The sequence below is a fragment of the Coccinella septempunctata genome, chromosome 5, assembly GCF_907165205.1.
Source record: "Coccinella septempunctata chromosome 5, icCocSept1.1, whole genome shotgun sequence".
In the NCBI taxonomy this organism is placed as follows: domain Eukaryota; kingdom Metazoa; phylum Arthropoda; class Insecta; order Coleoptera; family Coccinellidae; genus Coccinella; species Coccinella septempunctata.
In genome coordinates this window covers 15,594,476-15,606,611 of record NC_058193.1, presented here as the reverse complement: position 1 = coordinate 15,606,611, position 12,136 = coordinate 15,594,476, and the positions used below count along the sequence as shown (strand labels likewise).

The following is a 12,136-nucleotide window of genomic DNA, read 5'->3' as shown; positions in this document are numbered from 1 at the left end:
CTTTCAATTCAAATTCATCCGATGCCTATTAAACTTTACAAAAAGTTTGTATTTCTTTTCATATATTCACTACCATGGAGAGGAAGTTTGATTTCATATATTCTAACTACCTATGCTTTTTACCATTTCTACCATTCTGCTACTCCTAGAAGCCATTTTAAACAGTTTTTTGTCACCAAGTGAACACAGAGTTCAGTGCGCATACTCTACTTCACGTACGAATCTTATCTGAATAATTCAGGACGAAATATGATGTCGAGAAATATAATAGACAGTGTGTCGTCGTCGTAAAGAGGAGGACACAACGACTAAACGTATCATATAATGTATATGTTACGGCTAAAGATAGGTGTGAACATAAACTTAAGATGAGACGGCTAAACTTCTAGTATTTGCTAATGTTAGTTTCTTCTATCTTTAGCCGGCTAAACTTAAGTGTAACCCTCGGTGTAACCACAGCCCATCGGCTAAAAATGTAGAAGCTAATAGAAAAAAAGCAAAGTATTGGCAAGGCTTGAGGGGCGCAAATTTTCGGCAAATAAAAAGAATGTAAATAAATATAATATAGTCAAAATATTAATGTAATAAATTTTTGTATGAATTCAACATATTTTCAATAGAAAAACATTCTGTTAAGCAGTTGAGAAATTGAGAATGAATATATTTGTTTCTACTGTGTCTCAACGCATTCTTCTTAGCGAATCTAAACGCCTGATGACAAAATTCGAGACCAATATGTTATTTTGAGTGTAAGGGAAAACTGTAGATTTAATGGTTATCTTTCATCTTGTTATTATTCATAATTTGCAACTTCTTCATCCAAAATACCAAAGGAGAAAAATACTGGACAAATACTGGAGAAATTAAGTGGCAGTACCCAATCTTGTTTGTTGCTAACCGGACTATTTCGCTGATAAGCTGTATGATGACTGCACTTGAATCCTCCGGGATGATTCATCAATTATGGCGACAGGCCGTATTTTAGAATCCGTATGTTCAATGACTTGGGAAGAAATATTTAACACAATCAGCTTAAAAAGTGTTTTCAACTACTTTCATAGTTTTTTTGGTTCTTTTTTGCAAAAGTATTGAGGTTGGAAAGAAATTGCAACATTTTAGAAACCATTGTTTCTATTTCGTAGACAATTTTTCCATAAAGCCAATTATTGTATGGTAGGAAATGTCTAATGTGAATTACTAGCGGCGGCGCTAAACCGATAAAAACGGTCGTGTCACGTAAGCGATAATTAGTGCGATAAAGTGGAAAAATTGGATCGAATTTGTGAAAAACTGTGAGATAAGGTTTTTGAGCATTGAAGTGTGCCTAAGATCGGTGATAGAAGTGGTTGAAATTGAATTTGCAAAGGAAGTTTTACGGAATAAAAGATTAAGGTTAAAATTAAATTGGGCAATAACAAAAGAATATACATATAAATTCTGTAACTGGCGAGCTAGCGGGGGAGCGGGTCGGTTCCTGAATCAAGTAGGGGCCCGGCGCAACTGTTCTGTCGACGCGCGGCGGTTACGGAGTGGGAAATTTCTAAGAAACTCGAAGAGAGTGCAGTAACTGGAGATCTCAAATGAAAAAGACCGATCACAAAAGGAATAGAAGCGAGGAAGAGGAAGAAGATATTTTAGTGGAGAATAAAAAAGTACTGCGATCGCCGACTGTTAAGAACAGGGGAAAAGAGATGGACATCGAAAATTTAGAAAGAATGTTCCAAAGGATGATGGAAGAGATGAAGTTGGAGATCAGAAGGAATACTGAGGAAGTGAAGTTGGAAATGAAGAATTTGAAAGAAGAGATGAAGAAGAGAGAAATGAAGTGGGAGGACGAGAGGAAGGAGTTGGAGGGAAGAATAAAAGTTTTGGAGGAGAAAGCGGATCGAGAAGAGAAAATGAAGAGGAAAAATAACATAGTAGTGAAAAATTTGAAGGTTTATGATGGGAAAGAAAAAGAAGAAGTTAAAAAACTGGTTGATGAAGAGTTGAATTTGAAAGTGGACATAACTAAGGCGTATAAAATAAATCGAGGAACGAAAGTAGAGATGATAGTCGCTGAGATTGCAAGCTGGGATCAGAAACAGAATATAATGAAGGCAAAACAGAGATTGAAGGGGAAAGATATTTACATAGATAATGATCTGACTCTAAAGGAAAGACAAGTTCAAAAACAGATTCTTGAAATAAGCAGAGTTGAAAAAAGCAAGGAGAAGAAAGTGAGGGTAGGATATAGGAAAATATTTATAGATGGAAAGCTTTTTGTATGGGATGATGACGAACAAGGGGTGAAGGAGAAAGAGTATGCGAACATAAATAAAGAGGCTCACTCGTCAAAAAACTAGTGAAAAAAGGAGGATGTAGGACCATGGCAACGACCCAGCAGGAAAAGGAATCTGAATTTGGAGAAAAACTTTGCACTACACAGGGAAAATTTAGAGGAAGAGATGGAAATATAAACTCGTCGAGGAATCAGCAGAAAAGAACAGCAAAAATGGAGAAAAATGGGAAAAAGGAAATATACAAGATTGAGACATGGAATGTGAGGGGAATTTCGGGGAAGGAGATGGAGCTTTGCGGTGAATTCGAGAATTCTATGTTGGATATGTTGGTGATAACTGAAACTAAAAAGAAGGGAAATGGAAAGATGGCAATAGATGATAGGTATACATTGGTATGGAGTGGTGTACATCAGGATGAAAGAGCTAGAAGCGGAGTAGGGTTCTTGATGAAAAGCGAGGTGGAAGAAAAGTACCTGAATAAATGGGAAGCAATTAATGAAAGAATAATGGTAGTTGAAATGAGTTATGGGGGGTTGTTGGAGACGATCATAGGTGTTTATGGACCAAATGAAGACGATAAAAAGGAGGAAAAGGATCATTTCTGGAATGAATTAACTTTGGTATTGGAGGAGGCTAGAGGAACGATCTATATTGCTGGTGACTTCAATGGCAGGGTGGGAAAAAGAAGTAACCAGCAAACAAGATGTATCGGGGAACACGGGGAAGATGTGTTGAATAGTAATGGAAAGCGATTGTTGGAATTTTGCGAGATACACGGATTCATCATAGGGAATACTTTCTTCGAACATAAGGACATACACAAGTACACAAGGGAGGTTAAGTGAAGAGGGGAAAGATCAATAATAGATTACATACTGATAGAGGAGACAAACCGAAGTCAATTAAAAGATGTGAGAGTATACAGGGGCTTCGAAATATCGAGTGATCACTATCTGTTGGTTGCAAAGAGTAAAAAGTTGAATGGAAAATTTTCGGAAATGGGATCGAAGAAGGGGAGAAAGGAAGAGACAATAAAGTACTACAAACTGAGAGAGAAGGAAGTTGCTGATCAATTTAGATATGAAGTGGATAAGAAACTGCTTGAAGAACTAACTGAAGATGCATACGACGACAGAAGCTTGGAAGAATTATGGCAAGCATTCAAGGAAGCGCTCATACAGTCCGCTATTAAAGTGTGTGGTACTAGGAAAATTGCGAGGTATAAGAGACAAACGAATTGGTGGTCTTAAAGTATCAGGATGGAAGTAAAGAAAAAGAAAAAGATCTGGAAAACCTGTCTGCAAGGGAGAAATGCAACAATAATGGAGGAATATAGAGCACAGAGGAAGAAAGTGAAGAGCTGATACAAGAGGCGAAGCGAAAGAGCTGGGAAGAATTTGGCAATAGATTGGAGCTGGATAGCAGGAAGAACCAAAAATTATTCTATACTGCAATGAAGAGCATGAAAGGAGGAAAAGCGACAGAGTTAACTTTTAATATCAAGGATGAGAAGGGAAATATAATAAGGGATGAAGAAAAAGTTCTACAGAGATGGAAAGAATATTTCGAGAATTTACTGGGAGTGGAAGAAGAAACAGATGATACATTGGTGAACGAGGGAGACATTCAAGAGGAAGAAGAGGCAGAAATAGAGAAAGAAGAATTGATACAGGCACTGAAGAGTATGAAATTGGGTAAATCACCAGGGAGAGATAGAATAAGTGTGGAAATGTTGAGGAGTATGGGTGATAGAGGATTTGAAATACTTTGGAGGATTATTCGAAGAGTTTGGCAGTCTGAAGAAATACCAAAGGAATGGGAAGTAGGGTTACTGGTACCAATATACAAGGGCGGAGACAACAAAGAGTGCAAAAACTACAGGGGAATCACGTTGCTCAGCACAGTAAGGAAGATTTATGAAAAGATATTAGAGAACAGAATTAGAAAGAAGATAGAGAGCAAGTTGTTGAAATCTCAGAGTGGATTTAGGAAGAATCACAGCGTACAAGACCATATTTTCAGTTTGAAAGAATTGATGAGGCGGACTTTGGGAACAGATGGGGTTCTCTACCTGGCTTTTGTAGATATAGAGAAAGCTTTTGACAGGGTGATACGGGAGACAGTGTGGCATGCGTTAAGAAGGAGAGGAGTCAGTGAAAAGATGATCAGCTTGATAAAGAAGTTGTACGAAAATACCGTGAACCAGATTATACTGAAGGGAAGAATTTCAGAGAGTTTCACGACGATAAGAGGACTGAGGCAGGGAGGAGGATTGAGCCCACTATTGTTTATAACCCTTATGGACCATATAATAGAGAAAAGCAGACAAAAAACTAAAAAGGTTACAGTGGGTTTTCATAGAATGGAAAGGGTATGTGTTTCGGAGCTAGTGTTTGCAGATGTAATATTGGCTAAAAGTGAAGAAGAATTACAACAGAACTTGAATATCTGGGATGAGGTTATATCGGAGTATGGAATGAAGATGAATAGAGGGAAAACAAAGGTTATGGCGGTGGCAAGACAGGAAAGAAGAATGGAAGTGTATTTGGGAGGACAAAAAATCGAACAGGTAGACAGATATAAATATCTAGGAGTTATTTTTGAACAACACGGGGGACGGGTCAATGAAATCGACAATAGAATAATAAAGACAAACAAACTATACCACGCCATGAGGTCAGGCATTATAAATAAGAGAGAAGTATCAAAGTCAACAAAGCTCAAAGTGTATGAATCGATCTACAGACCAACTTTGACTTATGGATGTGAAACATGGAACCTGAACTTGAGAGAAAAGTCAAGATTGCAGGCTATGGAAATGAAATACTTAAGGAGAGTAATGGGAGTGACTAGAAGAGACAGGATAAGGAATGAATCAATTAGAGAGGATTTGCAAGTGGAATCTTTAGAAGAATTTATTGAGAGGAGACAACTGGAATGGTGGGGACACTTGAATAGAATGGAGGAGGATACAATGACGAGGAGAATTTGGAATGCCAAAGATGTCAGAAAGAGGAGACGGGGAAGACCAGAGAGAAGTTGGGGACAAGTCATTGCGGAGATATTGAATAAGAGGGGAACGAATATTCCGGAAGCTAGACGCATATCATTGGATAGAAAGAAATGGAGGGAATATATCCAGATGTAGAGGCCACACAACACCCTACACCCAATGGGTAAAAAGGGTCAAAATGACTATATATATATATATATATATATTTATATATATATATATATATTCTGGTTTTTCACAGGAAAATTGACAATCCACATTTTCATTGTCTTGCGGAAATCTAACTTCTGTATATGAATTGACTTAGGTTCGATTTGAAGAACATTAATCTCCTAAACGGATGAAAATAACTCATTAAATGTTAAATTGAAAACCAATGGGCATAATGTCATGAAATCTCAATACAATAGCATTCGATGCTATTTTGCATTTTTCTGTTTTAAATATTGAAACAAAAACGTAGCGGCGTACGTTCGCCTTCTACCATCCGACCATTCAAATAAAATCACCCCTCCGCTTGTCCATCGAATACATTTTAGCCGTTTTGTTCAGATCAAAATACTTATACTGAACTTATCGTTTTATTATTTCAAAATATTATGACAAATTGATAAATTATTAATTGACAACTATATATTGTTTTCATATGCTACTATTTCCTAGTTCCGACCACAACATTTCTCCAGCCCAGCATAAAATTATCATTGAATTTCCAAACGACAAATTTTATGTACTGGTCGACGATATTCTTGGGTGGCCGTCTTCACATCTACAACTCTTATCCTGTTGTCGATGCCATGATGCGTTCTGATAACTTTTCCTAATTTCCAATTGAATCGAGGCATTGAATCATCTACTATCAATACTATATCTCCGATTTCAATTGGTTTTTGATCGTTTGTCCATTTGCTTCTTTTCGTAAGAGTTGGCAGGTATTCTTTAACCCAACGATTCCAAAATGACTCTGTCAGGGCTCGTGATTTTTCCCATTCCTTTCGAATTATTCTTCCATCCATCATCTGCGGTAGTGGGGGTCCCAAACCATCAGAAGATCCAAAAAGAAAATGATTTGGTGTAATTGATTCCAAATCGTCTGGATCTGAAGATACTCTCGTCAAGGGTCTTGAGTTCACAATATATTCAGCTTCTGCGAGGAATGTGAGCAAAGTTTCTTCTCTTAAATTTTGCTGATATAAAATTTTGCCTATAACTCTTTTTACTGATCCAACTAATCCTTCCCACACGCCACCCATGTGGGGCGCAGCAGGTGGATTGAACTTGAACGTGATACCTTTCGATAATGATATTTCTTCTATCTCATTTATATTCAATTTCTCCAGTTCTTTTTTCAATTCTCGAGAAGCACCTTTCAAGTTAGTTCCATTATCGCAGATTACCATTTCCGGAGTTCCTCTTCTCGCCGTGAACCTCATGATAGCTTGTATAGTAGAACTACTTGTCATGGTGTGTGCTAACTCCAGATGAATGGCTCGCACGGCAAGACATGTAAATAACACACCCCAACGTTTTTCAGTTCGTCTTCCAATCTTGAGCATGATTGGACCGAAATAGTCCATTCCAGTATTCACGAAAGCTCTGTTCCCTTTTGTTAATCTAACGTCTGGAATTTGTCCCATCAACGGTGGCGCAGGTTTAGATCTTTCTCGTTTGCATTTGTTACACGTCTTCAGAACTGATTTCAATGCTGATCTTGCATTTAAAATCCAGTAGTTCTGTCGCAGTTCATTCATAATGGTTTCGATTCCTTGATGGTTATATTTTTCATGATAATGTTCTATCAATAAGCGAGTGAATCTGTGTTTTGCAGATAAAATAATCGGTTCTTTGGTATTTTCATTCAACTCTGGTGATAAATTGGTCCGCCCCCGCAGGAGTAACAAATCATGTTTTACTTGTACGGAGAACGAATTTAGTACACTTTTCTTATCAATTTTCTTCCCTTTTTTCAAGTCCTCAATTTCTTTTCCAAAACAATCGAACTGTGATTTCTTGATGAATAATTCCAAAGCTTTTTCCATATTATCATTCGTAATATTTTTCTCCTTTGATATATTTGCCGAATTAATTTTTGAGATCGAATATCTAAAAATTTCCACTGCCCTGAGAACTGTTGCTGTACTCCTTATTAAACGATTAAATTTCGAAAATCTTTGAACATCTGGAAGAACTGTCGTTTCTATAGGTTGTTTGATTACCATGCATCTGGAAGGTAAGCATTCTTCATTCATAACTGATGAATTTTCGATTTCAATATCAATTTTTACACCATGAACCTCCCAAGTGTCTTCAGATGATTTCAAAAAACTAGGTCCCTGTAGCCAGAGGTCTAAATTTTGTGTTGAGTTTTCTCTTGTAGCTAAGTCAGCTGGATTTTGTTCTGATGGGATCCAATTCCAATCTTTGGAACAACTTTTTTCTCTTATCTCCCCTATACGTTGAGCCACAAATTGTTTAAACTTTTTTCCATCACTTCTTATCCATCCCAAAACACAAGTTGAATCTGTCCAGAAGTACGTTCTATGTATAGGAATCTCCAAAGATTTTGAAATGGTTGTTGATAATCTGCAACCTAAAACTGCACCCTGAAGTTCTAGCCTTGGTATTGATATGGGTTTTAATGGAGCTACTCTTGTTTTAGAACTAACTAACGAAATCTCAATTTTTTCTTCAGACTTAATTCTCAGATAAGTTACAGCTGCAAAGGCTTCTTTGCTGCTGTCAGAGAAAGTGTGCAGTTCAATCATCTCTGCCTGAGGTATCAATAGGCTATAACATCTTGGTATCCGAACTTCTGAAACTTTACTGATTTGAACCAAAAATTTTTTTCATCTTTCTCCAAAACTATGGGCAATTTCTTCGTCCCAGCTTACTCCGGCTTGCCAAATGTGCTGCATCAAAATCTTCCCTTTTACTACAATATAAGAGATCATACCAAGAGGGTCAAATATAGACATTACTGATTTCAAAATATTTCTTTTAGTTGGTTTAATCCCATGAAATTTCTCTATTTCGATTTTGAAGGACAGTTCATCGGTTTGTGTGTTCCACCAAATTCCTAAAACTCTTTGAATTGTTACTTCTTCAGAAATATTCTTATCTTCATCCGCATCATTAGAAATGTTCTGAACCAATTTAGAATTTGATAACCAATTGACAACCTCAAAACCAGTTAAGCTCATTGTTCCTTTTACTTTTTCAATTATTTCTATAGCTTCTGTCTCTGTATCTTTCGACTCAACAAAGTCATCTACATAAAATTTTTGTATTATTGTATCTTGGACCTCTTGTTCAGCGTATCTCTCTGCATTGTAATTTTTTACAAATTGAGCACAAGCTGGTGAGCATTTCGCTCCGAAAGTCATAACATTGAGTTCAAACACTTCAGGATTTTCACTTGTTTCTAAATTTCTCCATAATATTCTCTGAGAACTTCTATCTTGCTCTCGAACCATTATTCTGTGGAACATCTCACGAACATCACCACAAAAGGCAATTCTTCTTTGTCGAAAGGTCCACAAAATCTTCACTAGCGATTGTAGTTGGTCAGGGCCTGCTAAAAGTACGTCGTTCAGACTCAATCCATGCGATTTAGATGCAGCATCAAACACAATTCTGACCTTTTTCTTCATAGGATTTACTACTGAAAAATGAGGTAAATACCAAGTTTTAGGTCCTTCTACTTCAGCTTCCTCTGGCGATAATTTTCGTAGATAACCCTTTTTAATATGGTCGTCGATTTTCCTACAATATTCAGTAGCCAAACAATGATCTTTCAAACATTTTTTCTCCATATATATTAGTCTTTGAAATGCTCTTCGTTTACTTTCAGGTAATGTTACTTCAATAATCCAATCTCATATCTATTTCCAATTTTCTTTATAGTATTGTTCGTCTAGTGCCTTTTTATTATCTTCAGAGTCTTGTTTCTTTGTCTCTATTGTTGTAGTACCAAATGCTTCTATAGATGAAAAGTCTCGCATTAGTTTTAAAATTTCAGTTTCTGTATCGTCTGCTATATGTAAAATCTTGAAATTATATTCTTGTGGCATCTTTCTCGCAACAGGACCATGTACAGACCATCCCAACTTACATTTCGAAGCTATTGGTGTGTTTTCAAGTCCATAACTCACTTTTTCAGGAATGATCAACTTTATATTGTCTTGGCCAATTATCATAGATGGTTTTTGATTTTGATAATTATGAATTGGTAATCCATTTAAATGAGGATATTCTTCTAATTTCAGGGATTGCGATTTATTTTCTCCTGAATCAATCTTGGAAATGTTGAAGTCGAGCTTTATAGAATCTTCTTCTGTTATGACATCATCATTAGTCCACTGCAAATGAAGTGTTTCAGACTCTCCACTTAAGCCAGCCTTTTCAGCTATTTCCGAATGTAACAGTGTAACTGTAGATCCCTCATCACAAAGTGCAAAAATATTCAATTTTCTTATTGGTCCATAGATCGTAATGGGTACTATACGAAGTAATATAGTTGGAGAGCTTCGAATTGTACAATTTCGAGCCCTGATTTGAGACTCTTCGTGATTTTCTTCCTGATTTTTCTCTTTTTCAGAATTTTTTGTTGTTCCATGAAGAAGCGAATGATGAAATAGCTTACATCCATTAATACCACATTGTTTTTTATTTCTACATTTAAACTTCTGATGATTCTTTCTCAAACAGCAGAAGCACAACTTTTTCGACGTCACAGTTTTCCATCTTATTTCCAGAGAGTCCTTTTCCATTTTAGAACAGTTGCCATCGTGTCTCTCGTTTCCACAATAATTACATGATGATTTTCCTGGAACTGATATGTTGAAAAGACGTTCTGGTTTTCTCTCTTGATTATTATAGTATTTCGGTTGTCTTTCCCACTTATTTTCTGGAAACACAGACGTGCTGATCTGGCTAGCTGCATAGGAATAATTTGCCAACCATTTCGAAAAATCTTCTAGGTCAACCTCATAATTATCTTTCCTTTTTTCTACTAAATATTCTCCCCACTTCAACTTGAGATAGTCTGGTATTTTCTCTAACAAATCACGTTGTAGATGAGGATTTTTTAAATGTCCAGTTGATTCCAAGCATTTCATAATAGCAACGACATTAGATATTTCAGTCGACAGGTTGATCAATTTTCCCAAATGAATTTCCTTGATTGGTAATATTGTCTTTATTTTATTCAGTATCATTTCAATGATTTGATCAGGGCGTCCAAATCTAGTTTCTAAAGTATGCATTATCTTTTCCACATCATTTGTCGGCATAAGACTAGATACAGCATGCTTAGCAGCTCCCTTGAGACAGTTTCTTAATTTGAGCACTATTTCCACATCTGTATATTTGCATAATGATATAACATTTCGAAAATGTCTAATGAAAATGGGCCAGTCTTGGGGATTTCCATCAAAGTATGGAAAATCTCTGTCAGAGATATTTTTATGTGTAAGAACATCACCACAACAATTTTCTTTACGTTGGTTATTAAACATTCCAACCGATTGTAATACATCTGTTAAGGTTTGACAAAGTAATTTTATGTCTTCACTATGTTTTCCATTACCTTGAGATAATACTGATAGGTTTTCTATTTCATCGAATTTTTCTGGCAAATTATCAACCCATTGAGTAGTTGATTTTTTAACGGATTTCTCATATTTTTCTTCTTTTTCATTTCCACTGCGGATAATTCCAGAAATTGTTGACTTTTCAGTTAATGATTTCATTTCATCTCGTCTCAAATCTTCTTCCATATTTATCAATTTAATCTCATTTTCTTTTCGCTTCATTTCAGACTTCATTTGATCAATTTCCATCTCTAACTGTTGGCGCTTTTTTTCTGCTTCTATTGCCAATCTCCTAGAAGTTAAACTCGTCCTAGTTTCCTTAGAAATGTTCGATGAACATGCTTTTTCCGAAGAGGGTGACATTTCTTTCTTCTCTTCTTGTCTGTCATGAGTGACACTTGTTACGAGCCGATTTTCTGAATACTTATTTTCATTTAAAGACTTTCCATTCATGGGTTTACTGAAACAATTATCGTCGACTGATTTTGCTGCCTGTTCTTGCAGAGGCACCTTTTTCTCTCCAAATTTCTTGGGCCATACAAAATCTTGCGATAAACTTTCATTTAAACCAGCACTACTTCTCTGGGTTCTTTTCTTGGTATCCATAATAGTCGGGGTCACCAAATGTTCAGATCAAAATACTTATACTGAACTTATCGTTTTATTATTTCAAAATATTATGACAAATTGATAAATTATTAATTGACAACTATATATTGTTTTCATATGCTACTATTTCCTAGTTCCGACCACAACACGTTTCGTTTTGGATAATGTGCACTTCAGACGGCTAAAGATGAAATTACCTGACGCAGATGAATACTATATCGAGTTTTAGCCGGTCCTCGAATATAAACCTAAGTTTAGCCGGCCAATCTTAAGTTTATGCTCACGCCTATCTTTAGTCGTAACATAAATGAATATTGTAGTATTATGGAAATTGCGCCCGGTTAGGCGCTTAAACTGGAGTGCAGTACACACAGTACTCCTTCCTTTTCGTTTTGTATTATGGATATTTGTCTAATTACGAATATTTTGCGTCTATCTATTTATTAATACGTGGTAACCCCCAGCTAGGTAAATGTAAACAACTTTGTCTTTCTAGCTATTTATCCAATTAAACATTGTATCAAAACGTTGAGCAACATGTTTCGGTCCCTAAGACCATCATCAAGCCTGAAACTGAAGACAGGTGTTAATCAAAACCAGCAAGTTGCCTGAAACTCTCCAATTCATAATGGAATGTTCCA

The 12,136-nt window shown here is 36.2% G+C and overlaps 3 protein-coding genes across 3 annotated transcripts; 2 read left to right on the top strand and 1 right to left on the bottom strand.

Annotated features, from left to right (window-relative positions):
• The first annotated feature begins 1,580 nt into the window (after nucleotides 1–1,580).
• LOC123314038 (uncharacterized protein KIAA2012-like) lies at nucleotides 1,581–2,345 on the top strand. The gene has a single exon (XM_044899151.1). The coding sequence runs from the start codon at nucleotides 1,581–1,583 to the stop codon at nucleotides 2,343–2,345; it is 765 nt and encodes a 254-aa protein (XP_044755086.1).
• A 23-nt stretch (nucleotides 2,346–2,368) lies between these two features.
• LOC123314037 (craniofacial development protein 2-like) lies at nucleotides 2,369–3,127 on the top strand. The gene has a single exon (XM_044899150.1). It carries the CDS (start codon nucleotides 2,369–2,371, stop codon nucleotides 3,125–3,127), a length of 759 nt encoding a protein of 252 aa, XP_044755085.1.
• A 2,781-nt stretch (nucleotides 3,128–5,908) lies between these two features.
• On the bottom strand, nucleotides 5,909–11,628 carry LOC123313148. Its single transcript, XM_044897887.1, has 3 exons — nucleotides 11,248–11,628; nucleotides 7,436–7,437; nucleotides 5,909–6,529 (listed from the first exon to the last, which is right to left on the bottom strand). Exons 1-3 carry the CDS (start codon nucleotides 11,490–11,492, stop codon nucleotides 5,997–5,999), a joined length of 780 nt encoding a protein of 259 aa, XP_044753822.1. The 5' UTR covers nucleotides 11,493–11,628; the 3' UTR covers nucleotides 5,909–5,996.
• Between the last annotated feature and the right edge of the window lie 508 nt (nucleotides 11,629–12,136).

Coding starts and splice junctions, on each gene's coding strand:
- LOC123314038 (XM_044899151.1), top strand. CDS start 1,581: ATGAAAAAGACCGATCACAAAAGGAATAGAAGCGAGGAAGAGGAAGAA.
- LOC123313148 (XM_044897887.1), bottom strand. CDS start 11,492: ATGGATACCAAGAAAAGAACCCAGAGAAGTAGTGCTGGTTTAAATGAA.
- LOC123314037 (XM_044899150.1), top strand. CDS start 2,369: ATGGCAACGACCCAGCAGGAAAAGGAATCTGAATTTGGAGAAAAACTT.